This window comes from Cydia fagiglandana, chromosome 25 (genome assembly GCF_963556715.1).
Source record: "Cydia fagiglandana chromosome 25, ilCydFagi1.1, whole genome shotgun sequence".
NCBI classification, from domain to species: Eukaryota; Metazoa; Arthropoda; class Insecta; order Lepidoptera; family Tortricidae; genus Cydia; species Cydia fagiglandana.
This window is the reverse complement of record NC_085956.1, coordinates 10417233-10445165: the sequence shown is the minus strand read 5'-3', so window position 1 is coordinate 10445165 and position 27933 is coordinate 10417233. Positions and strand designations below refer to the sequence as shown.

Below are 27933 nucleotides of genomic sequence, written 5' to 3'. Positions count from 1 at the left end.
CCAAGGATGCTGGCGGCATTTGAAGTCGGCTAAAATTAACTGCTTATCGATGCGACTGTACAAGTAACAACTAGGCCTCCTTCGGCCTCCCGGCACGCTCAGTGTCTCGCCGCCATCCTGGCATGACGAGCGAACTGACAGACTATATTTACAACATGTATATTATATATCTCGTCTGTTGTGTGGTGATGGTGTATGCCGACCCGGCTAAGGAGGCCCAGAAGGAGGAATGTAAGAAAATTCACATATTATTTATTTTACGGTTCATTATAGTGAGGCTCTCTGTGCCTTTCCTATCCAAGCAGGGACTTAGGCCTAGACACCGTAACCTTCTAGCAGTTCCAGCAACGCCTACTGCACCTCGGGTTATCCGCAAATGGTCTAGAACGCAAAATGACTAGTGTGTTGTTTTGCCTAAATCGCAATTAGTCTAAAACGCAAAAACCATTAAGGACATTATTATTCACCACGCATTTAATCGCGTAATTTTTCTTATTTTTATTCATAAGCCATCTCCGAAGTTTCGAGGACGGCGTTGTCCCCGTGGTCTCGGAGAAGACTGACCTAAAGTTGACATCAACATCTCCGCGCGAGTTTTTCGAACTACCGCACTTGGTCTTGTTTATTAACTTGAACATTTTGCGCACTATAAGCTGTATCTTTAGGTATTTAAATAAAGCCAAGTAAATAAAGTAAGTAAATAGAGCTTAAGGAGCCATTTGAGAGTAGATAAAAACATTACATGATCAAATAATATTGGTTAAAGTCAGGTCGTTCAGTGACTGATCTAGGCGGTTTTATAATTCCTCGGTTAAACAATAATTGTTGTAACTAGGTACCCGAAAATGCGAAAATGTACAAATTGATTGATTACTTTTATTTAAATACCTAAAAATACAGACTATAGCATAGTCTAATAAAACATGGTCTTCTCTTCCCAGCGTGACACAAGCCTACGTCACACTAACATGGCCGCTATATTTAGCGCTATCGCATATTATCATATAGCGCTGTCGCATGATGACGTAGGCTTGTGTCAGTCAAGTGACCTAGAAAAGACGGGAAGAGAGTACCAGGCGGAGTATATTATTATACCATGGAGAAGACTGACCTAAAGTTGACATCACCATCTAGCCGCGCGAGTTTTTCGAACTACCGCACTTGGTCTTGATTAACTTGAACATTTTGCGCACTAGGGATGTCACCGGGCCGATACACAACACGATGTTCGATTTTTAAGGCATACTTGCAATAGTTATTTGTACAACAAGAGATCAAAGTTTGATATTTCTTTGAGTGCTTATTTTGAGTCCCGTACAAGCGAAAGATTCTATAATAGATCTAATTTAGAATCTTGAGCGTAGTAAGGGATTCAAAAGCGCACGAGATGTAAATAACTTTGATCTCGTGTAGTACACAACATTTTTCACCCTAAGCAGGGAGAACATACCTAGAGGGACAGAGATAATAGAACCCAATTATATTGAACTTGTATTAGACCCCGCATGTTGAAATGACATTTGACTATAAAGGTCACTTGAAGACATTTTGTCTCACACAGTAGTTTGTAGTGAGACAAAATGACTCAGTGAGCAAAATCGCTTTTTGCTCTTTTTTTTAAGAAGCAAAGTATCCTTGTTCGAGTTGCTGAGGTGAAAAATACATTTTTGGAATTGAGGTTACCCCTGTTTATATTGCAGACTGCACAGACCCCCGCACAATGCAGACCCACGCAGCATACACCGAATGGGCAGACGCTTATTCCTGCACGCGGCACCGCTGTCAGCCCGGCGGACGGAACCTGGCTATATACACTGTCGGGTAAGACTTAGTACATGGTAGAACACCAGTAGCTTCACTACACGGACACCTCCGCACAATGAGGAAACATGCAGCATACACCGCTGCCAGCCTGGCGGACGGAACCTGGCTATATACACTGTCGGGTAAGACTTAGTATATGGTAGAACACCAGTAGCCTCACTTCACGGACACCTCCGCACAATGAGGAAACATGCAGCATACACCGCTGCCAGCCTGGCGGACGGAACCTGGCTATATACACTGTCGGGTAAGACTTAGTATATGGTAGAACACCAGTAGCCTCACTTCACGGACACCTCCGCACAATGAGGAAACATGCAGCATACACCGCTGCCAGCCCGGCGGACGGAACCTGGCTATATACACTGTCGGGTAAGACTTAGTATATGGTAGAACACCAGTAGCTTCACTACACGGACACCTCCGCACAATGAGGAAACATGCAGCATACACCGCTGCCAGCCTGGCGGACGGAACCTGGCTATATACACTGTCGGGTAAGACTTAGTACATGGTAGAACACCAGTAGCTTCACTACACGGACACCTCCGCACAATGAGGAAACATGCAGCATACACCGCTGCCAGCCCGGCGGACGGAACCTGGCTATATACACTGTCGGGTAAGACTTAGTATATGGTAGAACACCAGTAGCCTCACTTCACGGACACCTCCGCACAATGAGGAAACATGCAGCATACACCGCTGCCAGCCTGGCGGACGGAACCTGGCTATATACACTGTCGGGTAAGACTTAGTATATGGTAGAACACCAGTAGCCTCACTTCACGGACACCTCCGCACAATGAGGAAACATGCAGCATACACCGCTGTCAGCCCGGCGGACGGAACCTGGCTATATACACTGTCGGGTAAGACTTAGTACATGGTAGAACACCAGTAGCTTCACTACACGGACACCTCCGCACAATGAGGAAACATGCAGCATACACCGCTGTCAGCCTGGCGGACGGAACTTGGCTATATACACTGTCGGGTAAGACTTAGTACATGGTAGAACACCAGTAGCTTCACTACACGGACACCTCCGCACAATGAGGAAACATGCAGCATACACCGCTGTCAGCCCGGCGGACGGAACCTGGCTATATACACTGTCGGGTAAGACTTAGTACATGGTAGAACACCAGTAGCTTCACTACACGGACACCTCCGCACAATGAGGAAACATGCAGCATACACCGCTGCCAGCCCGGCGGACGGAACCTGGCTATATACACTGTCGGGTAAGACTTAGTATATGGTAGAACACCAGTAGCCTCACTTCACGGACACCTCCGCACAATGAGGAAACATGCAGCATACACCGCTGCCAGCCTGGCGGACGGAACCTGGCTATATACACTGTCGGGTAAGACTTAGTATATGGTAGAACACCAGTAGCCTCACTTCACGGACACCTCCGCACAATGAGGAAACATGCAGCATACACCGCTGTCAGCCCGGCGGACGGAACCTGGCTATATACACTGTCGGGTAAGACTTAGTACATGGTAGAACACCAGTAGCTTCACTACACGGACACCTCCGCACAATGAGGAAACATGCAGCATACACCGCTGTCAGCCTGGCGGACGGAACTTGGCTATATACACTGTCGGGTAAGACTTAGTACATGGTAGAACACCAGTAGCTTCACTACACGGACACCTCCGCACAATGAGGAAACATGCAGCATACACCGCTGTCAGCCCGGCGGACGGACCCTGGCTATATACACTGTCGGGTAAGACTTAGTACATGGTAGAACACCAGTAGCTTCACTTCACGGACACCTCCGCACAATGAGGAAACATGCAGCATACACCGCTGTCAGCCCGGCGGACGGAACCTGGCTATATACACTGTCGGGTGAGACCATTGAGATATAATTAGGCTTAGACTATAGAGAAGCCATACCAAATAAATATTGAAAATATACATTGTAAATTGTAATCATTTCTATAGTCTGTAGGTATCTTTATACTGCAAAACGTAATTCAAAACCAAAAAAAGTAAGACAGTGTTGCCACTGCAATAACTTGTTTGTAAAATAGTAAGTTCGTTTTGTTAAATAATCACGCTAAGATAATTTTTTTATTAGTAATTTTACTCCTACGATTTAAAAAAGTACTTTTATTTATTTATTTTTACGTAAATACAAGACGCGCTAGTAAAAAGTGGCAACATTGTCTTACTTTTTTGGTCTTGAATTAAGTTTTGCAGTTTAGGTATTTAAATAAAAGCAAACAAAATCAACCCCCAAATGGCTCCTTAACCGAGTTGAGGGTAGATGAAAACATTACATGATCAAATAATCTAGGTTAAAGTCAGGCCGTTCAGTGACACATCCAGGTGGTTTTGTATTTAGTCGGTTAACCAATAAATGTTATAACTACCCGAACATTTATAAATTGTTTGCTTATTCTTATTTACATACCTAAAGATACAGACTATAGTTTTAGGTTAAAACTAAGGGCCACCCCACATTTAGCGTCTTTCGAGCATCGGCATCTGGTCAGCGCTATGGAAAATGACGTCGCGCGTCGCTGCGCAGTTGCGTCGACGTTGCGTCGAGCAGCGGCCATAGAGTTGTAGACGCCGACGCTCGAAAGACGCTAAATGTGGGGTGGCCCTAAGCAGTGACTATGAAAAATGATGGTAACGGATTTATCTGTTTTTAGCTGCAAGCGTGTGGAGGCTCCAGAATCCGCCATAGAATGCGAAGAAGTGGTCGAGGATACTAACATGCAGTTCCCTTATTGCTGCACCCGACTAAGGTAATTATACAGCAATTGACGACCTACCGGAACCGACGTACCGGAAGGCGCAGCGTGGGTAGACCCCTCACAAGGTGGACTGATGACCTGGTAAAGGTCGCGGGAGTCTGCTGGATGCGGGTGGCGCAAGACTGGTTATTGTGGCACTCTTTGGGGGAGGCCTATGTCCAGCAGTGGACGTCCTTTGGCCGATATGATGATGACCTGTCTGGCCTAGTGGAGGGTACTACCCACTAGGCCAGACAGGACCCCTGGGAAACCCGGGACCATTCCATTGGCAGTGGGGAGACACTCCTGACTTCGGGCAAACTCGGCTCCGTTCGGCTCAGCATTCGAGCAATTATTAAAGTTGACACAACTTGACGTCCCTTTGCGTGCACGACCACAGATAAGATAATTACTTGAATTTTGACAACCCTAAATTATAGTCGAAAGGGATAGTGCCATAAGTTAGAAAGGGATATCAAGATTCGACGCTGAATCGCTGTCAAACTTCGGTTTTGTAGGAAGTGTTATGTTGAATGGACGAAGAGCGGATGGTAGACCCAAAAAACGATGGATGGATAGCGTAAGAGAGGATATGAGAAAGAAAGCGTCCTAAATAAGGTGAAGCGATACTTCACACCTGGACAGCTTCTAACACTTTACAAAGCTCAAGTCCGGTCGTGTATGGAGTATTGCAGCCACCTGTGGGATGGCTCAGCTAAATACCAACTCGCCGCTTTGGACTCAGTGGAGCGCAGAGCCAGGAGGATGATTGGCGACAAGAAGCTAACGGCTAAGCTTCAGTCTTTGGCCCATCGGCGGAAAGTCGCCAGCCTGTCGGTATTCTACAGGTTGCACTTCGGGGAGTGTGCCCAAGAGCTACACGAGCTCATTCCACCGTCCCCATTCTACCATCGGACTTTTAGACGCACGGCCGGTTTCCATCCTTACTTGGTAGATATTCCACAAATTCGCACGAAGCGCTTTGCTTCTACTTTCCTTATGCGCACTGCCAAGGAATGGAATTCCTTGCCGGCGTCTATATTTCCGTGTTCTTATAACCCGGCAACCTTCAAATCAAGAGTGAACAGGCACCTTCTGGACGAGCTCGCTCCATCGTAGGCCACGTCTACGCCTCGGCTAGTCTGTGGCCATGAGTAAGCCCATTCATAATAAAAAAAAAAAAGGATGAATGCTGAGATGATGAAAGACAGAGGAGAATGCAAGAGAAAACATGTTGTGCCGACCCCACATAACGTGGGAAAAGGCCAGGGAAAAGAAGAGTATTAAGGATGATTCACGTAAGACCAGGCCGTAGCTTCCGGCGTATCGTTTTCAATTGAAAGTATCACGTGATCGCCTGTCATGTCATAAGCCTCCTCCACACTCGTGCGCGAATCGCGGCTTCGCCCGCGATTCACGCGCATAGTCTGGAGGGGGCTATAGTAAGTAAGCACCGGAAGCTCCGGCCCGGACACGGCCCAGTCTAACGTGAGTCATCCTTTACTAGTTATTCTGTGCTCCGACGCCGTTGACCGTCTGAACTGTGTACTATCCCCAGATAGATTGAGATGGAGCCATTTCGTGGCACATTCATCTTATTTTGTGTTTTATTTTATATAATGTATTGTACCGATTGCTTGTTTGTTTGTGCTTACGGATAAATCTATTCTATTCTATTCTAGATGCTTGGTGGTCGTCCGCGGTGAGGTCTGGACCCGAGTGCTAGGACAACCCTGGGAGACCCTGCCGGCAGCCCCCTGGAGCCACATGTACAAGATGAAGAAACCGCCCCCTGGTGACAACAGCTTCTTACCTAAGTATGTTGCATTTTTAACTGACTTCAAAATAGTAGGTTATCATTTTGACCGTATTTTTTTGTATGTTACCTCAGTCAGACTCCGGAGAGACCGATTTGAGTTTACTGACAAAACTTGTATGCCAGAATATATTTGTAAAAAGGCCAACAGATTACCAGTACGCCGGACGCCATCAGCGTGTCAGTTAATCGCAAAAGATGACAGTTCCGTATAACTGATAGGCCGATATTCCGGCGAACTGGTAATATGTGGGCCCCTTTACAAATATACCGTGGCATACAAGTTTCGTCAGTAAACTCAAATCGGTCTCTCCGGAGTCTGACTGAGGTAACATGCAAAAAAAATACGGTCAAAATGATAACCTACTATTTTGAAGTCTATTATTACATCTGTGGACCCCTTTAATTTTACGACACCATCGCAAATAGATCCAGAAAAATGATTGGACACTTAATACGACACGATCACTTCTTTAAAACTATCCTGGAAGGGCGGATAGGACACAAGCGGGGAAGAGGAAAACTCAGACGCAGCTTTTTGGAGCAAGTGAAAGAAAAAGTAGGGGTCGTGTCGTATCAAAAAGTCAAAGAGCTGGAGATACGGAAAGCTGGAAGATACTTCACCGACAAGAGAATAACTCTTAACCCTTAAATGCATGATTTTTTCTTTTTGTCCGAAATTGATATATGTATCACATAATTGTTTGCTGATTCTAGGAAAAATAGTAAAAAAAATATAACTTCGATTTTCACTGCGAAATCAGTGTTAGAAGTTGAATTGGCTAAATCATATATTTATGTAAATATGAAATTATTTACTACCATTAGAAAGGTACACTATTTGTGATCAACTTGTGGAAAATGATCAACTTGTGGATTTTTACAAGTCTGCCGACTTTTCGTCTTAAAACGAATGTAATTTTTATAAATGAAAAATATTTCGTAAATAACCCTTACATCATCAGTCAGGGGTCGTACAAAAAGTGCGGATGACGTAAAAATGACGTAATCTTGCACACAGGATGATGTTTGAGTTTGTATTTAAACTTCCGTGTCACGTACCTCCAAAAACGGAAAATTGCCACAATATTCGAGTAAAGATGACATTTTAGAGCGTTTTCTTATACATTAGTAAATATAAATTTTAGCTAAATATAATCGTGAAGATACAATAGCTAAACAATAACGAAGTCAATTTATTGTTCATCTGATTGACAATGTGTCAGTCAAAAACGTACTTACTCATTTCAAGTGGCGATATCGTTTAATAAAGAGGTTGATAAATGATAAGTGATAATTGTATATGAAAATCAAAAATACTATTTGAAATCATCCTATAAGTGGTTTGACGTCATCCGCACTTTTTGTACGACCCCTGATCACCACCCTATTACTTGACGTTTGATATAAATATAAAGGTGCGTTCAAGAACGTAAGCCTTTTTATTTTAAAACTGTGAGCTGTCTAATGCTTTGTAGACATTTGGCAACACTACCTATGCATTTACTCAAGTTAATGATGATGATTGTTTACAGAGGCGGCCCCGTCCCGGGCCCCGTGTACGAGCTATCCGAGGACAAGGCCGTGGACCGCCGCACCAACCTCGACGAGAAGGACTGCGACAAGCCCGTGAAGAGGGCGTCAGCGCCGCCTCCGGGACCCGATATAGTGGTAAGGTCACAAAAAAATATAGTTAGGGCGTGGCAATATAGGCGTGGCTCACTCCGCGATTTCGTCGCTTTAAGCTAAAAGTACATCCGTTCGACCCCAATTTTGGGGTTTGCCATAAGCTACGCGTGGCGCTGTCGCCACCTAGCGGCCATATCTGTGCTGATCGTGACACACGAGTTTTGTTAGAGAGTGAGTCTTCTGTACCTAGTACTATTATTTATTCTGTGGTTAGCGTTCATCCACATATTACGTCACAGTACCAGGAGGACGGGTCATGCCAACTGTCACAGTAAGTACAATCGAGGACATTCCCGGTGAACCGCTTCAGATTTTTTTTACCTCGATCCTTACGAGTGAGTTAAAGAGTTACCCCCTTATTCATAAACGTTTACTAAAGTTGACAAGCCGATAATAATCGTTTGTCCCTTTCCATCATACCAATACGTCGGAAAGGGACAAACGAATATTATCGGCCTGTTAACTTTAGTAAACGTTTATGAAAAGGGGGTTAGAAACTCCGCTTCTCATAGCTTCCTAAGGCCCAGCAATGCAAATGAAACATTCAAAATTTGCCATTGAAATTTGGGCCTATAGTGTAGAAAATAGAGTTGATTATGCGTTGTTGGAAAATTGAACGAAACAGAGCAATAGCGACTCTGTTCCAATTGAATAGGATTTAAATTTCATCCAACTGAAGAGGTGCTATAGGTTATACCTTGGGCCTTAGAAGGATAGAGATTATTGTAACGGTGCGTGTAACGAAGCGTTACACTATCGACCTTCATACTATTTCTGGCACCATACAAATTCTAAATTCCTTTTTGAAATTCAAATCCTATTCCAAATTCCATTCAATGATTTTTATTTTCAGTTCGATCACATACTTTGATCGATAAACATCATTTTATCTAACGGACTGTACTCCCCAAAATTCTAAAATAAATAATATACTGTTTTTCCTTAATTAGATTCTTATTTGGCTCAAACTTAGCTACTTTTCTCCTAAGCTCCTAACTTGTAAAATATTGTATATAATGTTATACATTTATAATTATATCTCATCCCCATTATACATTTCGAACTCATTACATTTCGTACATACCTACTTAGTACGAATTTATACGTTCATTTATACTATTTAATTTATATAACGTTATATTACGTTCATATAACGTTATTCAAAGCTAACTCTACCAGAGTTAGAACAATACTTATTTATATATTTCTTCCCTTGACATAACGTTCATATTTACGTACTTAGGTACATACGTACCGTACAGTACATTTATTAATTCCATTAAGGAATTATCTTATGATATTTTGTAGTAATCCTACATTCCATACGGCATTATTTTGTTGAATAAATTTCAACAATCGTACTCTTTGTAGGTACACATTATTGTAGATATTATATTTAGATTCATTAATATTCAGCGGGTGGTTACTGATTAATAAGCCTTAATACTAATGGAGAGCGATTTAATGAGTACGTCCTCTACTTAAAGGAGTACTCTATTGAAACTTATTTTGGTTAAACAATTAACCAAAATTTTATAAGATGATGTATGAATGACCTTTGGTATGCATGTTTAAATCGCCTCTCTTGTATGATAAACATTGTATATAACATCCCCACCTTCTAAATTTATCACTCATACCCATATTCATTACATTATATTTACATTACGGAAAAATCCTTTGGCCATAAGCCCCAGGATTTTCCCTTCCAGGGCGACCCCGGTAGTGTAACGGTGCGTGTAACGAAGCGTTACACTATCGACCTTCATACTATTTCTGGCACCATACAAATTCTAAATTCCTTTTTGAAATTCAAATCCTATTCCAAATTCCATTCAATGATTTTTATTTTCAGTTCGATCACATACTTTGATCGATAAACATCATTTTATCTAACGGACTGTACTTCCCAAGTTTCTAAACACGACCGTTTAAGTGTGATTTTTATTAGTAAACGTAATAATTCATAAGTGCGTGCAGTTCAGTATAGTGCTCGTTTTGTGGCCCTGCACACCTTCCAGATATATATCTACATCATCATCAAGGCACATATTGTAAGTTATTTGATTTCTAACCTTCTGAATTACGAAAGTATTTTTATACATACCTATCTGTTAACACGTAACCTGTATTGTTACAGGTGCCTTTTTATTTAAATAATAAATACCCCTCATCGCTCTGGATCCTGCCTTTTCATTCCCATCATCCCTGTGAGGCTCCTCTACCTGCCCCCTCACAATTATAACCAATTGCGATGCATTTAGGACTCTTTATCTTAATAATGAAAAGGGTAAAAACAGGTAATTAATGAGACAAACAATAGGTATAGTCCGTTTTTTAGCATTAGAAAGAACTTTGCAGAAGTTCCCTTGTGGTTCTAAATCTGGCACTTTTAGCGGTAACAATTTGAAGTAAATTATATGTATTGACCATGCTACATTAGATAATTCAATAATTATTAACAATTAACGAGCCTGATAGAAACTGCACGCTTGCTTCTGCGGAGTTCTTTCTAATGCTAAAAAAACGAACTATAAGGACAGTTTATTAGTTGTTGTTGATTAGAATGTTTAGGCTTGTAATCTATTTGAATTCACACAGAGTGCAGTTAAATATATCTATTTTGGCGGAGACTTCGTTCAATATTACTATTGCCCTGACAATATTACTCACATACCTAACATAACGATGCTTAAGAAACAATACTGTCTAACTAACATTTTTGACGTTTTTTACCTTTTAATGCAGTTAGGTGCAGAAAAAAATAACGAATAGAATGCCATAATTGGATGGTGTTTAGCAAAAATGTGTCATCCCACATCCATTTTGTAATAAAATGTCAAATTTAAGCGTCAATATTTTGAGTTGACATTTTATTGAAAAATTAATGTGGGTTGACACATTATTGCGTATCAGCATCCAATTGTCTAAATTTTAAATTATTTGTTACTTAGACAGTATTGATTCTTAAGCGTCTATAAACTACTATAATGTGTAATTGAAATAAAATATAATTCTTTTTGTTCTAGATTGCTCTCACGACCAACAATGAGAAGAAACCCACTGAAGGAGAAATACAAAGGTAGTTAAATTAACAATTTTAGACCAAGATAAGTCTGCAACGAAATTAGGACGAGTGCCTCCGTGTCGGAGTAGCCTCGACATTGTTGCCTTGAAGGGATTTTACATTTCTTCGTTGCCAGGACAGTGCAGACTTAACTTAGCTCAACAGTGAACTCATTTTACTCCTTACTAGAGTGAACTGTGAGATCAAGATAAATCTGCAACGATTTTGATAGCATACACAGTGCAAGTGTTATTTCTACGTCCTAATTTTATAGAACCTTTTGACATTTAAAATAACACACTGCGTAAGCTATCAAAATTGTTGCAGACTCATCTTGGTCTAACTCTAACCAATTTGACAACATCATAATGTTTTCAGCAAGTTCCTGTCTCTAGCGGACGATTCTGATCAGCCCAATGAGATTGAAGCCGAGGAATCACACATCGTCACTGAAAAGGTACCTCTTTTATATCTTGACCCAACCAACCAACACCAAGCCCATCCCACCCTCCCACCCCCCATCACCCATCCCCCATCTTGATCCAACACGATCTTGAGAATGATAGCGGAAAAACCAGACTGTCCCAAGTGCAAAAATTGAGAGTTTGGCTAGCACTGTATATCTTGTGTCAATTTTAATGTGTATATATATTTATTTATTTATTAACCCCAATAAGGCCTATTTACCCTCTGAGTTGAAAGGTCAGGTGGCAGTCGCTTTCGTAAAAACTAGGGCCTACGCCAATTCTTGGGCCTAGTTGCCAAGCGGACCCCAGGCTCATGAGCCGTTGCAAAATGCCGGGCAACGCGATGAAGATGATGATTTATTTATTTAAACTTTATTTCACAAAATGTACAAGTGGCGGGCTTAATGCTAAATGGCATTCTCTACCAGTCAACCATAGGGTCAAACAGATACCTGCAATTGGTGCAGAGAGAATTATTTATATTTCACAAATAGTAAAAGGGGTGGTAGTACTGGTAGTAGTGGGGGGTGGGGGGGGCGGGGTTCTGTAAACCCCAACCTACATAAAATTATTGTATCCATTAGACATTTACCTGAGTGTTTTGTTAATAAGTTGTTATTATAAATATTGTTGAAGGTTCCAGAGATAATTTCGGAGGAGCGAATGTTTCCTTCAGACAAGAAAACACCGAAAGATCGGAAACCGAAAGTAAGGACTAACAATCTCATCATTCATATTAGGCGCCATTCATTTATTACGTAAGATGATTTTTGCCCAGTTTTCACCCCCTCCCTCCCCTATGTAAGAGAATATAAGAATAGGCCGACCCCTCCTAACCTCTAGCCGCCCATACGTCAAACCTTGCCAAGCAAAATGAAATTTTATTTTGTCAAGACAAAGTTCAAATTAGAATGGAACAGTAGACCTTTTTATAGGTCTCTGGGCGGCTAGAGGCTAAACCGTCTTACGTAATAAATGAGTGGCACCTTAAAATTATTTTAAGTCGGGTCACTCAAGTAACCTACCTACCTATTAAAAATTTATATAAAATACTCCATTTTTTAGTTCCCGGATACAGACGATGAGATGAACTATAAAAAGTTAAAAGAATCGAAACCACACAAGGTAAGACTCAACTACATTCTACAGTTCGTGTTACAGAAAAAAAACTAAATGATTCCATTAATACTTGCGTTGATACCCTGGCACCGTCTCATGTTCCAAGCACCAAAGATTCTGCTGGCGCTGCGGCTTCCTCAGCCGAAAGCCTCAAGCGCCGCAAATATGCCGCTCTGGGAAGCAGCTACATATTTGCGGCGTTTGGTGTCGAAACTTTGGGGCCGTGGAGGCCGAGTGCGCGTCGACTGTACAAAGACTTGTCGGCGCGCTTAATAGAGGCTTCTGGTGACCAGAGGGCTGGCCACTATTTCGCCCAGCGTATTAGCATCGCTATACAGCGGGGGAATACGGCCAGCCTTCTGGGCACCTTGCCCGTTGACGGCGATCTAGGGCAAATTTTTTATCTATAGTTCTGTAAGTTCTATTATGTTTGTTTGTTTATTTCTTAGTTTTTATCAGTAAATACCATTAATACATTTTTCAATCTCTTTGTAAATTGTAATTTATTTTTAATAAAATATTACATTTTCTAGTTTCCGGATACAGACGATGAGATGAACTTTAAAAAGTTAAAAGAATCGAGACCCCACAAGGTAAGCCTCATCTACAGTTCATTTTTAGGGTTCCGTAGTCAACAAGGAACCCTTACAGTTTTGCCATATCCGTCTGACGGACAGCAGCGTCCCTCAAATTCGGTGTACTCGACTGCGATCGCCAACCCGCCTGCCAAGCGTGGCGATTATGGCATTCACCCCCCAAAAAAGGGGGAGGCCTATATTCAGCAGTGGACGTCTTATGGCTGAGATGATGATGATGATGATGATATCCGTCTGTCTTCCTGTCTGTTCGCCTGTCTGTCCTAGGCTTTGCTCCGTGATAGTTATTTTATTAGTGCTAGAAAACTGCAATTTGCTATGGACATATAGGTACGTACCTATAACTCAATCAATCCAAGAAAGTGGTAATATAAAACTAAAAATTTGTTGTTATACGAACCAGTGATACGGTTAATTTTTTTCAGATGTAATCGATCCAAAAAAAAAACAAAAATATGTCCCTCCCCCTCTAAATTTTAAGCCATGGGTCCAAAACGGGTCCATATTGGGTCGCATAATAATTGATTGTCTTAATGTAATGTTACGCATAAAACTCATTTCGCATAATTGTTATTGAGCTGGAAATATTAACATTTCTGAAGAATTATAAGATTATAACACAAACCTCACCTAACCTACCCTATTCTACACAACCTATGCAAAATATTTTCGAAAATATTTTCTTTTTCAGCTGGAGAAAAAATATGCGAAAAGAGATTTATGCGTAACATTACATTATGACAATCAATTATTATGCGATGAGATAGGATCCCGTCAAATACATGTCAGAGAAATTGTGAAAGTAGAGCTTAATTTATAAACAATATACAATCGATCTTATTTAAATAGTACCTAATAATAATTGTTACACCTTTTACAGACATCTCTATTCGGCCCGCGGGCATCATCTGACGAGCAGTATACCAATATGAACAAAAGAGGGAAAAACCACAAGGTAGACATGAATATGACGTTTAATATAACACTAAAATAAAATAAAAATCTATATTCATTCATAGAAAATTGTCGTTTAAAATAATATTTGCAGTCTGTGCTATCGAAATTACTGCAGAGTTATCTTGCTCATTAAATCTAGAATCTAATGTTTATTATAATTATTAATTTATTATTTAAGGCTGACGCAGTATCTGAGGAACGTTACTTTAGGAATCCAGAGAAAAAAAGTGCAAGAGTAAGTATAAAAAAATTTAAATAAAATAAAAATTGTTTATTTCTGTCAGAGATGATATCACGTGTAATTTTTTTTTTCAAAGCGAGAAAGCCAAAAACAACGATATTACTCAAAAATTTAAGAATATACATTAATCGTCCCAACTGGGTACCATTATTATCACGTGATCTTGTGGCAGGGGGGGTTCAAAAATAGGCCAAAACTGATCACGTGATTTCTGGACGACCCCTAAGTATATCTTTACATATGTTAAACAGTTTACAGTGGCGGTAAATAAATATAAGTGTATTGTATTGTATTGTATTGTATTGTATTGTATTGTATTGTATTGTATTGTATTGTATTATACACGGTGTAACATGAGTAAACCGAATAATTTTAACAGCGTATTCCTGATCATATTTAGAGACAAAAATGTCCTATAAACTTTTTTGAAATTCGCCTAGTTTCAGAGATATTATAAATAAATAAAAGCAAGTTTTTATTGTTACATAAAAGCCCTTTTTGATGGTGATGTTGCTGCTATGGGACGTAGTCTAAATATCCTTATTGATAGATGTAAAAAAGTGACAAGTAACACTTTGCAAAAAGTAGGTTCTACGAAAAAAAAATGTAAAAATCAATTTTAAGTGACAAGTTTACCAATAATATTTATTTTTTATGTACAAATACATTCAACAAATTGAAAAAACAAAACAAAAAAAATTTTTTTTTTGGCGAACTTGACCTAAACTTATTACATTTTTTACTCCTTTTGACCTCAGAAATGCGTGGTTAAAATTATTCGGTTTCCTCATGTTAGGTACACCGTGTATTGTATTTTCGTTTCCAGTCCTGGGCCCGCATCCCTCAAGAGCAGTGGAACGCGAGTCCGACCGCGCGAGCGCAGGCGCAGCCCGACTACGAGAAAGAACCTGACAACCGAGTTAAGGTAATATTTTCAACACAATATAGGTGGGTGAATCAACTTTTTCTTGTCACTATACTGCAAAACGTAATTCAAGACCAAAAAAAAGTAAGACAATGTTGCCACTGCAATAATTTGTTTATTGTAAAATACTAAATTCCTTTTGATAAATAATCACGCTAAGATAATTTATTCATTAGTAATTTTCCTCCTGCTATTTAAAAAAGTACTTTTATTTACTTATTTGTACTTAAATACAAGACGCGCTAGTAAAAAAGTGGCAACATTTCATACTTTTTTTGGTCTTGAATTACGTTTTGCAGTTTAGTTGCTATGAGTTGCCATGGTTACGGTCTCCTGTGGAATGTAGGTAGTCGGTACATATGAGGAGAGGCATGTAACTACAATAATAGATTATGTTACAGTCTTCGCGCGCGCACTCTGCGTTACGGACGTGTGTTTGTTACTTACAACAGATTTGCAAGGATTGCAGTGCAGTAATAATGGTGCAGTGTAAAAAATGTAAACTTTTCCTATCAACAGAGAAGGGTGATGTGATTAGATGTAAGGGTTCCTGTGAGGGCATTTACCACAAAAAATGCATTAACATAAAACAATTCCAGCAAAGAAGCGAATTGTGTGATGGATGCTACCAAAATCAGGATAACACAAAGACACAGTCACCGAAATTAAATATACAAGATCTGAGTAAAACATCTGCTGAAGCAGTATTAGCACAAGTAAACGCCAAGCTGGAAATACTATACGATTTGAAAAAACAAATCCAGGACTTGAATAATTCAGTGGACTTTTACGCAGAACAGTATCAGGAGCTTTTACAGTTCAAGGAAGGCGCGGAGAAGAAAATTAGTGCATTAGAAAAGAAAAATGTGTATTTGCAAAAAGTAAATGAGGCGCTAGAAGAGAGGGTGGCGCTACTTGAGATAAAAGAAATCGAGAAAAATATTGAAATTATTGGACTGGAAGAAACCCAGCAGGAAATTACAATAGAAGTGGTTAAAACTATCGGGAATAAACTAAATATGAACCCTGAATATATCGAAAGTGCAAAGAGGGTAGGCAGGGAAAAAAAAGACACAGGTAAACAGAGACCTGTGGTCGTTACGCTGCGCACCAAGGCAGCCAGAGATGAATGGATTTCAAAAAGAAAAACCCTAATCACTAACAAGGAAATTCTAAAAAATGAAAATAATAACCGCGTTTACATAAATGAATGCCTACCCAGGCATATGAGACAATTACTATGGAACGCAAAAACATTATTAAAAGAAAAATATAAATATGTCTGGGTGCAGAACCTGAAAATATTAGTTAGAAAAAACGAAGATTCGAAAATAATAAACATTCGCTCTGAGGCCGATATAAACAGACTTAGCGACTAAAGGAGTCAGCATATTGCGATAAGCGCGCGCACACACTAGGTTGTTTTCGTCACTTTATCAAAATTCAACGATCCTACAGTAAGCGTCAATTGTAACATAGAATATGAAAAATTTACTAAAATAGAAACATGGACTAAATATATACAGGATACAAAACAGGAAATACAAATAATACACTTAAATATCAGGTCTCTGCGAAAGAATTTTAGCGAGGTACTTGTATTATTGAAAGGCTCTCAGTACATGATAGACATAATCATCTTTAGCGAAATAAACATAAAACAACAGGAACTATCTTTTTATAAGCTCGACGGATACGAAATGATTGCATTCACGAGGGAGGAAAGAAGAGGAGGAGGCCTACTTATGTACGTAAAAAGCAGTTTATGTCCGGAAATTACCAGTGTGCAAACAACAGCAATGGAGGTACTATGTTGTCAGATTAAAAAAACTAGTCGGAATAGAAACAAAACGGGAGAAGTCAATATTATAGCTATATATAGGCCACCAAACACTAATAAGGTGACCTTTATAGAAGAATTAAATGCATTATTAAAAAAAATTCCAGACTACCACGACATTGTAGTTATTGGGGACACGAATATAAACACATTGAGCAGTGACGGCATCGTCGAAAGGTACAAAAACACCTTGTGTGGTCACGGGCTGCAGTGCGCTATTAATGAGTGTACGAGAGAAGAGGTAGTTGCCGGAGTGTTATCTAAGTCCTGCATTGACCATGTGTGGGTGCGTAGCCGGGACCGCGCTGCGGCACACATGCTCACCTGCAAGATATCGGACCACTACATGGTAGGGGTAAACCTGATCGACGACAAGTGTAGCTCAGTGAATGAAACATCAAATCAAAACAATAAGGTATGTGTATTGAATAATAAAGCCGTGCGGTTAGAGTTAAGTAAAATAGATTGGAGCGATTTATTAGCAACAGAATGTCCGGTAATGTTATACGATAAGCTGTGTAGTGTGTTTAATAAAATTTATAGTGTGTGTAAACCCAGTGCAGTAGTGAAAAAATCGCGTGAAACTCAACCGTGGATTGACAATAAATTAAAAACAATGATAAGCCGTAGAGATGAATTGTTCAGAAGGTGGAAGGCTTGTCCAAAAAGTGTGTGTTTAAGGCTGGAATATACTAGGCATAGAAATCGAACTAATAAATTAATAAATGTGGCTAGAAATAAGTATAGAAAAAAACAAATTTTAGAATGTAAGGGCGACTATAGAAAAATATGGGCAACTATAAATAGCTGGGTAGGGAATAAAAAAGAAAGTTTGGATAGTGTTGTATTGAAATATTTAGGAAAAACTGACAATGTACGGAACATATGCACAAATTTCGCGAAAATATTTACAGACGAAATAAGCTCAATTAAGCATAACTGTGATTATAAATTCTTAGATCGTTCAACGTATGTAACCGAGAGTACCGTATCATTGCGATATGAAAAGGTAACGCCTTACGAGATCGAAAAAACCATTGATAAATTAAACACGCGTAAATCGCCGGGTGTTGACGGCATTAGAGTGCAAGATCTGAAGTATATAAAGAAAGATATAAGTCCTGTGTTGGCGAACTTTGTGAATATGTGCATTAAACAGGGTGTGTACCCAGATACGCTAAAAAAAGCCATTATTCGACCTATATACAAACAAGGGAGCCACATGGAGTATTCCAACTACCGCCCTATAGCTATATTATCGGTTGTAAATAAAATAGTTGAAAAAGTAATTATTAAGAGGATTCATTCATTTCTAGACAAACATAGCATAATATCCCCTACTCAGCACGGTTTTAGAAAGGGTAAAAGTACATCGTCCGCTCTGGTGCAGTTCGCTGATGAAATTAATGATAAATTAAATAGTCGATTGTTTGTGGTAGTACTGTTTCTAGACTTCAAAAAAGCTTTTGATACTTTGGACCACGAAATGCTACTCAATGCAATGCAAGAGTGTGGGATCCGTGGTCCAATGAATCAGTGGTTCCGTAGCTACCTGGAAAACAGAACATTACGTACAATGATCAATGGGGACACAGGAGAGGAGGCAAATATTGTTTACGGGGTACCAACTGGCTCTGTGTACGGCCCGGTCGGGTACACCATGCACGTAAACAGTATTAGTAACGTGGTGGAACACTGTTCCACGTATATGTACGCGGACGATACGTGCCTGGTGTGCGCCGACAGGGACGTAGCTGCTATAGAACAGAAAATGCAATCCGACATAAATAATATATTAAAATGGGCCCACGACAATGGCATCATACTTAATGTGACCAAAACGAAGTGCATGCTTATAAACTCTCCAAAAATTAAAATTCCAGAAGAAAGTATTAAAATTATTGGACACACCTACGAATGTTTACACAATGGGCTAGCATTATGTAACTGTAACCCTCTGGAATTTGTAAACAGTTATAAGTATCTAGGACTTACGATAGACCATAATTTTAACTGGAAGTGTCATATCGACGGCGTATGTAATAAGCTCAGAGCTATACTATGTAAACTCAAAAACCTAAAGCGTGTATTAAGTAGACCTATACTACACATATTATATCATGCATTAGCAGACTCAATACTCAGCTACGGTCTTATTGCATACGGCCGTACTTTTAAAACATATCTCAATAGGATTTACGATTTACAACTGAGATTGATTAAAACGATTGTGAATAAAAAAACGAAACAAGAATGTAACGGAAACTATCATATACTTTTTAAACAATGCAATATATTACCTGTTCATGCCAAGTTTAAATACTTATTAGCTATAGATCAGTACAGATGTCCTGTATTTAAGTTAACTAAAACTTACAATCGCAATCTTAGATTAAAACCTCGTAAAAAGTACTTAGAACCGATGTCGAGTAATTACTACGGGCAAAGGACGAGAAAGTACCTTATACCTCGCATTTTCAATAAATTAACATCTGAAGATGAGTGTAAAAGTGTAAATACGTTTAAAAATAAAGTTAAATTATGGTTAATGAAATCCTTTCTCAAAGAAAATAGGTTAAGTTAAAATACAAAGTGTATAAAAAACATTGCGAATACCCAAATTAGACCTTAGTTAATACATAGATATAAGTCATATAAGTTATAGTTTTATAAGTAAAGAGTGCTGTATTTCGCCAACAAACTGTCAAGCAGTTTGGCGAAACCATATAATTGTAATTGTGTATGTACTTTTGTTAAAATAAATTAAAAAAAAAAAAAAAAAAACTTATACCTATATTCCACCTGGGTCACTCTAAAAATACTAGTTATTTCGTTTTTAAATGAACCAAACTTGAATTTTTTGGTCTCCTGGCTGATGAGACAGAATAACAACAAGAAATAGTTGATCAAGCCAGGTATACCAGCTTTTGCCCGCGACTTCGTCTGCGTGGAAATGGCGTGGAGTCAGTAACAGCAGCTAGAAGCATAGCGGCTGAATAAAGTGTAATTAGCAATCATTTAATTGGAGCATAAGTTTCAATCAGTGATCAGGCAATTCATTAACTCTCTCAATTCCATCCCCCCTTTTCACTCTTTAAGGATGATTCCCGACATAAAAACTATCCTATGACCTTCCCCGTGACTCAAAATATCTCCACTTGACCGTCCGACGATAGCATAGTATCCGAAAAAAATATGCTCTTAACCGTCCGCGGGAACCTTACTATCCAAAGGGGTGGAAGAAAGAATTCATTTCAGAGCCATCTAACGGAATATTTCGGCATTATTTACTAATTCTCTTGATGCGACAACGTAGCCTAACTAAATAGTTCTAAAAAAATTTAGATGGCAGTGTAGTTATAATTTTTGTAAAAAGTTGTGAATGCGCTGCGCGGGGCGTGCGTCGCTAAAAAACCCCGGCCGGTTGACAGGAAAACAGTCTCGCGGGCCGGACTGTTGAGTGGCTATTGCCAAATTTAAACTAAATCCGTTCAGCGGTATAAGCGTGAAGAGGTAACAGACAGACAGACACACTTTCGCATTTATAATATAAAATATATATAAGTATGGATGGATATGGATCAGACACTATTCGCGCCTTACAGTAACTCCATCCCGGCTTTCAATGGAACATGACCAAAGCCAACAACACAATAGTTAGGTACCAACAACAATATGTGACGTTATCTATGAAAAGGGACCTTTTTGTCGACGGCGCTTACGCTATTATTAATGATGATCCGATATAAATACAATGAAATGAAAACATTTATTTTCAGGCAACTAAATACAATGCCGCGCGACGCTGTGTGGCGTAAGCAACATCGAGAATAAGGCCGCTTTTCATAGATAATGCCCCATATGTTTCCAATAATAATTTGTTATTTAAAAATAGGTACAATTGTTAAAGGCCGAGCAGCCCTCCAACGGCGAATCAGAGGAGAAACAAGAAGGCAAGCCAGCGTCGCTCCAGCACTTAGTCAATGCTATAGGAACGCGCATGCGCGACATCGAGAACGTCGTTCAACAGATGAGCGAGAAGGTGCAGCCTTCAATAGAAAGCGCTGAAAGGTGAGATTTTAAATTTCATTCATTCATTCGGTCATCATTCATCCGGTCATTCATTCATTCATTTATTCGGTCCTCATTCATTCTTCGTTCGGTCATTCATTCGATCATCATTTGTTCTTTCAACATTGATATATCCATTCAATCAATCATATATCCATTCATTCATTCACTCATTAATTCATTCTGTGGGCGTCAAGCCGAATGTTTTATAGCTTGACGCCCATAATTCATTCATATCCATTCATTCATTGAACACCATCAATTATAAAAGAAACAAGAAGGCAAAGCCAGCGTCGTTCCAGCACTTAGTTAACGCTATCGGAACGCGCATGCGCGACAACGAGAACGTCGTTCAACAGATGAGCGAGAAGGTGCAGCCTTCGTTAGAAAGAGCTGACAGGTGAGATTTTAAATTTCATTCATTCATTCGGTCATTCATTCATTCTATCATGTTTCATATCCAGTCATTCAATCACATCCATCCAGTCATTCATTGCCATTCATTCATTGAACACTATCAATTAGGTGCAGCCTCCGATAGAAAGAGACGAGAGGTAAGATTTTAACCATTCACTCATTTATTATATAATTTTTCGTTCACTCGTCATTCATTAATTCATTTAAACTTGCTCAAAAACCGGTTAAATTTCAAACAGAGGATAATTTTTGGCAGTTCAGATGACGGACTGGTACAGTCAGCAGCAGAAGTTGCTAAGCGGGCGAGGTGTTCAAAATTACCTTGACACGCTCTTATTCTACAATAAAGTCGCGTCAAGATCATTTTGAACACCTAGCCCGCTTAGCAACTTCTATTGCTGACTGTACCGACCCTAGTTTGAGGATGTCCCAATCTTAAATTCTATTTTTATTTAAAACACTTGTGATTTTCAGAATGAGAGGAGACCGAGCGAAGAAAGAGGCTCAGCCGAAAGCGAAACAGACAGATTCTGATAACTATAACAGGTCTGTATACTAAAAAACCGGGCAAGTGCGAGTCGGACTCGCATTCCAAGGGTTCCGTTATATTACACAATTTTTAACAATATATTTTTTATGTGAAACGTGAGTGAAATCTCTTTAAAAAATCCGTAGGGGTCGGATCAAAAACTGTAATTAAGTCCGACTCACGCTTGACTGTACATTTCTAATAGGTTTTCCTGTCATCTATAGATATAGACCTATTTTATGTATTTTTTTCAAAATTTTAGACCTAGTAGTTTCGGAGATAAAGGGGGGGGGGAATGGTAATTTTTTGCCTATTTTCTTGAATAACTTCTAAACTGTTTATTCGAAAATTATAAAAAAACATATATATTTGAGATCCTTACAATAAGCTCTTTCATTTGATATGTAACATGATATAATTTGAAAATTTTTATTTTTTTCATTTACTCCCCAAAAGTGGCCCCCATGTTTAAAATTCATTTGTTTACGTTACATGTCCGTAGGTATTTGGGCCACAAACTTACATATGTGTACCAAATTTCAACTTGATTGGTCCAGTAATTCCGGAGAAATTCGCCTGTGACAGACGGACAGACAGACAGACAGACAGACGCACGAGTGATCCTATAAGGGTTCCGTTTTTTCCTTTTGAGGTACGGAACCCTAAAAAAGGTGACAATCATACAGATTAGAGAAACTAAGTAAAGTTTGTACTACCTATGTGTACCAGGCGACGATATACATACTTATACAGGATGATTCAGGAGACGTGAGCAGGACTAACACTGCGCATTTCGTAAGTTATAAGCAACTGCTTCGTATGAGTATTAGTGAGGTTAACGTTAATTTTCTAGTCGTGTTGAAAAAAAAAAAGATATTAATTTATTTACGACATGCATGGTCACCCTAAAATTAGAATACAACTAGGTACCGATATTCTGTGTCAAATTGAATGAAATCCCTGTCATCGCGGTCAGTTGACAGTTCATTTTCTTCGTAATCAATATGCTGTCATTACGGTTAAAGAGGTTTTATGTTTATTAATTATGTCTTGTAGGGTGACCATGATAGTAGAGAATTAAATTTGCCCTGACCAAAAAGTTAAAAAATAGGAAAAAGTGTGGTTGTTTTGCCTAAATACAACGGTGATCTATCAATTATCAGTTACTGAGTGTGCAGGATTAGTCCTGCTCACGTCTCATGAATCACCCTGTATAAATAAATACATACTTAGATACATAGATAACATTCATAACTCAGGAACAAATAGGTATTGATAATGATAATAAACACACAAATGAATGCCCTTACCGGTTCGGGACCTCCTTTTTCTTAGGCAGGATCACTACCGCAACCAACAAATACCGACTGAACTAAGATAAATATCTAATAAGGTGATGATTCATTTTGAAAACACGCAAACATATACAGACTACCTACTACTTACTTACAAAGTTTTCCCCCCAGATTCCCCCCAAAAGAAGGCTCCAGCAAATATCTCCGCGCCACCGTAGACACCACCACGGAGGTCCCTCTGTTCATCGGGGACAACCAGAACGGGTACTTCAGTGACCCCAGCAACAACCTGCTGCGGAGGTCTATGAACAACAAGGGCCCTAAGGTCTGTTATCCTCAGCAAATATCTCTGCGCCGTGGTAGACGCAACCACGTTGTAGCCGGCCAGCTAGAGCGCTAAAAGAAAACCAGGTTCTTTACAGTAAACAATATAATATGAAAATATGTACAATAAAAAAAATAAACTAATTTCTGTCAGTACTTGAACCTGAACCAAATAAATATCGTCACTGGCTCACTGGCCTTAACGTTCTTGAATCCCATGCATTCTTAGTCGAACCGTACGATCAACTGTGGCTGCGGGTGCAGGAATCAGCTTTGGCAACGTAGGCTCCACGCAGCAAGGTCCACAGAGAGGAAAGCTTCAGCAGCAATTATTCAAATAGTAAGCAGCAACAGTATTAAGTAGCTCTTCAATTTAAAGGTAGAAAAAAGGGCTGGAACAATCGTACGTTCTTAGACTTGTAGTCGAAACCTAACCCAAGCCTTATTCCGTTACAAGAACCAGTGACGTGCATTACGTACAAATAAGACTTGGATTAGGTTTAATTTCAACATAAACCTAAACTTAATGCTATATAATTATACAATTATACAAAGTTTACCTGCATTAGTGGCAGCCCTAGTATTAAACTTTATCACTAATTATAACCATACAGTCGCATTAAAATAATAGGTAATTACAGAATTGCTATATCCAACAACATTTCCAAAGGAAAAATTTATGAATAAAAAACAAAAGACGGGCGAAACCCTTAGCTTTTTTATTTACAACCGGCCAGTGCGCACGGTGACTGTACATGCTGGTTTGCCATGTTACAACGTGTCGGAGACAAGGTCCGAAGGTCTATGAACAACGAGAGACCTAATAAGGGGACCATTGATTAACAGTCCGCCGGACGGTATCGGTCTGTCAGTTGTTTGGAACTGTCAAAATTTTGTACTAGCTGACAGGCCGATACCGTCCGGCGGACTGTTAATCGGTGGGCCCCTTAGGTGAACGAAAGAATTAATGTATTTATTCGAAACACAGACACAACATTAGTATGTGCAGTGGGTGGTACATGTTTAGTGTGTGTGTTAGTTACTCTTCAATTCAAAATTTAGCCTTCAGCAGTGCTCGGAACCGGTATTTAAATACGGTATTATATTAATATCGCAACCAACTCGGCAAACGAGTACAGTCGCCATCAGATATATCTGAGCGTCTAAGGTGCTCACAAATATCTGAACACGCCTCTATTGTCAAGGCTTGTTCAGATATTGTGAACACCTTGGCCGCTCCGATGTATCTGATGGCGACTGTACCTATAACAAGTACGCTGAGCTTTGAGTCTCCTGTCTCCTAAAGGATGACTCACGCTAGACCTGGCCTTGCCCGTGCCAAGGCGTCCGACATGTCATTTGATCGATGCTTTTCATAGAAAACGAAGCCGGAAGCTCAGGCCCGGCCACGGCCCAATCTAGCGTGAGTCATCCTTAATTCCATAACCTTTTTTAATCAATTTTGCTCATATTAGAACTAAAGAAATATTGCCTAAGATTTACCTCACCTACGCTTATACCAAATTTCATTAAATATTAAAGTAAGAGCGAAATTAATGGACTCTTGCCATTCAGCTTCTTCACTCACCCGATCCATTATGTGAAGTGGGTTAGTTTAGATCATAAGTTGTCCGACTGGTTTTCCATACCCTTTGGATTGAAGTTAAAACTGTTTACAGGAACCCCATGAAACCTACATGGTACCCGTAGATACGGACCACGGGGACCACAAGAAACCTCTGCCGGACTCAGCCGAACCAGACCTCAAACACAAGAAACACGGCCACAAGAAGAGGAAATCTAAGCACGGGAGAAGGAAGCACAGAAGAGAAGAGAAGAAGTTCAGCAGAATGGCAGAGGGAAATGCTGTGTCGCTTGAGGACAGCAATGACTTCGGTAAGGCATGACTAGTGCGGCGTTACCTTACTGGCGAAGTCGGTAGGATCGTGAGTTCGAATCCGGTAGGAAATGTAGAAACGCCAACGTTCTATTGGAAATAAATACAGTATCAGATAAAATATATAAACAGAATTAAAATAGGAACACTTAACTGAAAATCGTAATTCAAAACCAAAAAAAGTAAGACAATGTTGCCACTGTAATAATTTGTTTGTAAAAATAAAAATAAATAAATAATTTAGCCTATATACGTCCCACTGCTGGGCACAGGCCTCCTCTCAAGCACGAGAGGGTTTTGGCTATAGTCCCCACGCTAGCCCAATGCGGATTGGAGACTTCACATACACCTTTGAATTTCTTCGCAGATGTATGCAGGTTTCCTCACGATAAAAAATAATAAAAAATAAAATGTAAAATAGTAAATTCCTTTTTATAAATGATCACGCTAAGATTATTTATTGATAATTTTACTCCTACGATTTAAAAAAGTACTTTTATTTACTTATTTTTACATAAATACAAGACGCGCTAATAAAAAGTGGCAACATTGTCTTACTTTTTTTGGTCTTGAATTACGTTTCGCAGTGTAGAGTCTGTCTAAGCTAACTCTGCACCGACTTAGATAGAACAGAGTGAACGAATGATATAATAAATGTCATATTTTCATAGAAATTTTACATTTACATTTTTTACATTTTTTATAGACATTTTATATTTGACATAGCAAATGGCATGCAGAGTTAGTTTCATCCGACTTTAGGAGCAATAGGAAGAAATATCGCTAAGAAGCGATTTCTTCCAAACAATATTCAGATAGTGATATAGGGAAAATAAATCAGTTATTACTTATTATTTATTAAATAATACAAATAACTACAATAAGTATAAAATGTGAGTGAATTGAATAAGCTAGCGAATAGCCTTAGCCCGAAAAACCGGTTTTAGTAAAAACCGGTTTATAAATTGACCAATCGAACTATCGTTTTGGAATCTTGCCTAGGGTTATCGTCGGAACACGTAATTTTGATACGTATTGTCCCAAAAAGGATTCCTCAATTTTCGGAAGAGGAGAGGTCCAAATTCTGTAACTTTAAAATCTGGAGCTACCGGTAAAATAGAGAGATAACGCTGGTCACCCTATGTCTGGAATATGAAAAACAGTTCAGACTGATATTTTAAGGTATACTCATATTGTATGATTTGTACATTGAGGTAATTTCAAGAGCGGGATAGGTTCGTAACTTTGAAATTCGCTAATATCTACTAAACCAGAAGGACTTTATACTTTGGCAACTTTAGAGTAAAGAGTGCTTTGTTTAATAGGTTTGCAATTTCCTGAAGACGAAACAGGAGCTGAGTTTTAAATATTTTAGGTAAAATATACCCGTCTCGCTAACGGAAGCGGCACCTAAAAGTAGTGCGATAAGGACAAGGCGAAAAATCTCAAAAATCGAGGTTTCGTACTCCTCTGTTTCCTCCTCCAAAACTTAACCAATCGTAACTAAATTTGGAAATCTAAATGATTATGAAATTACCTGTGTCGGACCGTTTTGCTTTTTTGGCTAATTGATATCAGTTTTGAATGCCACGCCTCTCATTGCGGCATAGTCAATTAGGCCATTTTGGCCATTTTTGAAGGGCTCTAGCGCCTTAAAAACAAAAATATCAAAAAAAGCAACACGGTCCGACACAGATATTGACAATATTAATCTGTGTTGAAAAAATCATTGCTCTAGCTTCAAAAACCACGGAGGAAAACGAGGAGTACGTTTGTATGGAGAAATGACCACTCCTGTTGGCTCTTAATTACCCCACATTCGAAGTTATCCCATCGCACCTTACGTCTTAAACATACAAAGCCAGCTTTCGCTAGTTTATTATAACAATTTCCTCTATTTTTCCGTAGTTATGTAAGGCCTATGCCTTCGTAGTTATAGAAGTCTGTTTTAATAACAAAACTTTCGTGAGACACAGACATATTAAATATATTAAGAACGGGTCACTCACGTATTCGTGTATTCGGGCGCGGAGAACTGCTGCGGCCCGCAGTCTGCGCCGGTCCGTCACCGTAAACGCAAGCTCCTGATGA

At 39.4% G+C, this 27933-nt stretch overlaps 1 protein-coding gene across 1 annotated transcript; it reads left to right on the top strand.

Moving 5' to 3' along the window:
• The first annotated feature begins 123 nt into the window (after positions 1-123).
• LOC134677161 (uncharacterized) lies at positions 124-27855 on the top strand. The gene is made up of 17 exons (XM_063535619.1): positions 124-231; positions 1701-1821; positions 4509-4604; positions 6275-6409; positions 7944-8079; positions 11127-11179; positions 11543-11621; positions 12268-12339; positions 12697-12756; positions 13284-13343; positions 14227-14301; positions 14482-14538; positions 15371-15469; positions 21205-21380; positions 22272-22343; positions 23793-23946; positions 25625-27855. The coding sequence occupies exons 1-17, from the start codon at positions 189-191 to the stop codon at positions 25850-25852; spliced, it is 1716 nt and encodes a 571-aa protein (XP_063391689.1). The 5' UTR covers positions 124-188; the 3' UTR covers positions 25853-27855.
• Positions 27856-27933: the final 78 nt, after the last annotated feature.

Excerpts from the sequence above, each read along its gene's own strand:
- LOC134677161 (XM_063535619.1), top strand. The coding sequence starts at position 189 with ATGGTGTATGCCGACCCGGCTAAGGAGGCCCAGAAGGAGGAAT. Across the intron at positions 8,080-11,126 it reads CTCCGGGACCCGATATAGTG|ATTGCTCTCACGACCAACAA; the intron begins GTAAGGTCACAA and ends TTTTTGTTCTAG. Across the intron at positions 11,180-11,542 it reads ACTGAAGGAGAAATACAAAG|CAAGTTCCTGTCTCTAGCGG; the intron begins GTAGTTAAATTA and ends TAATGTTTTCAG.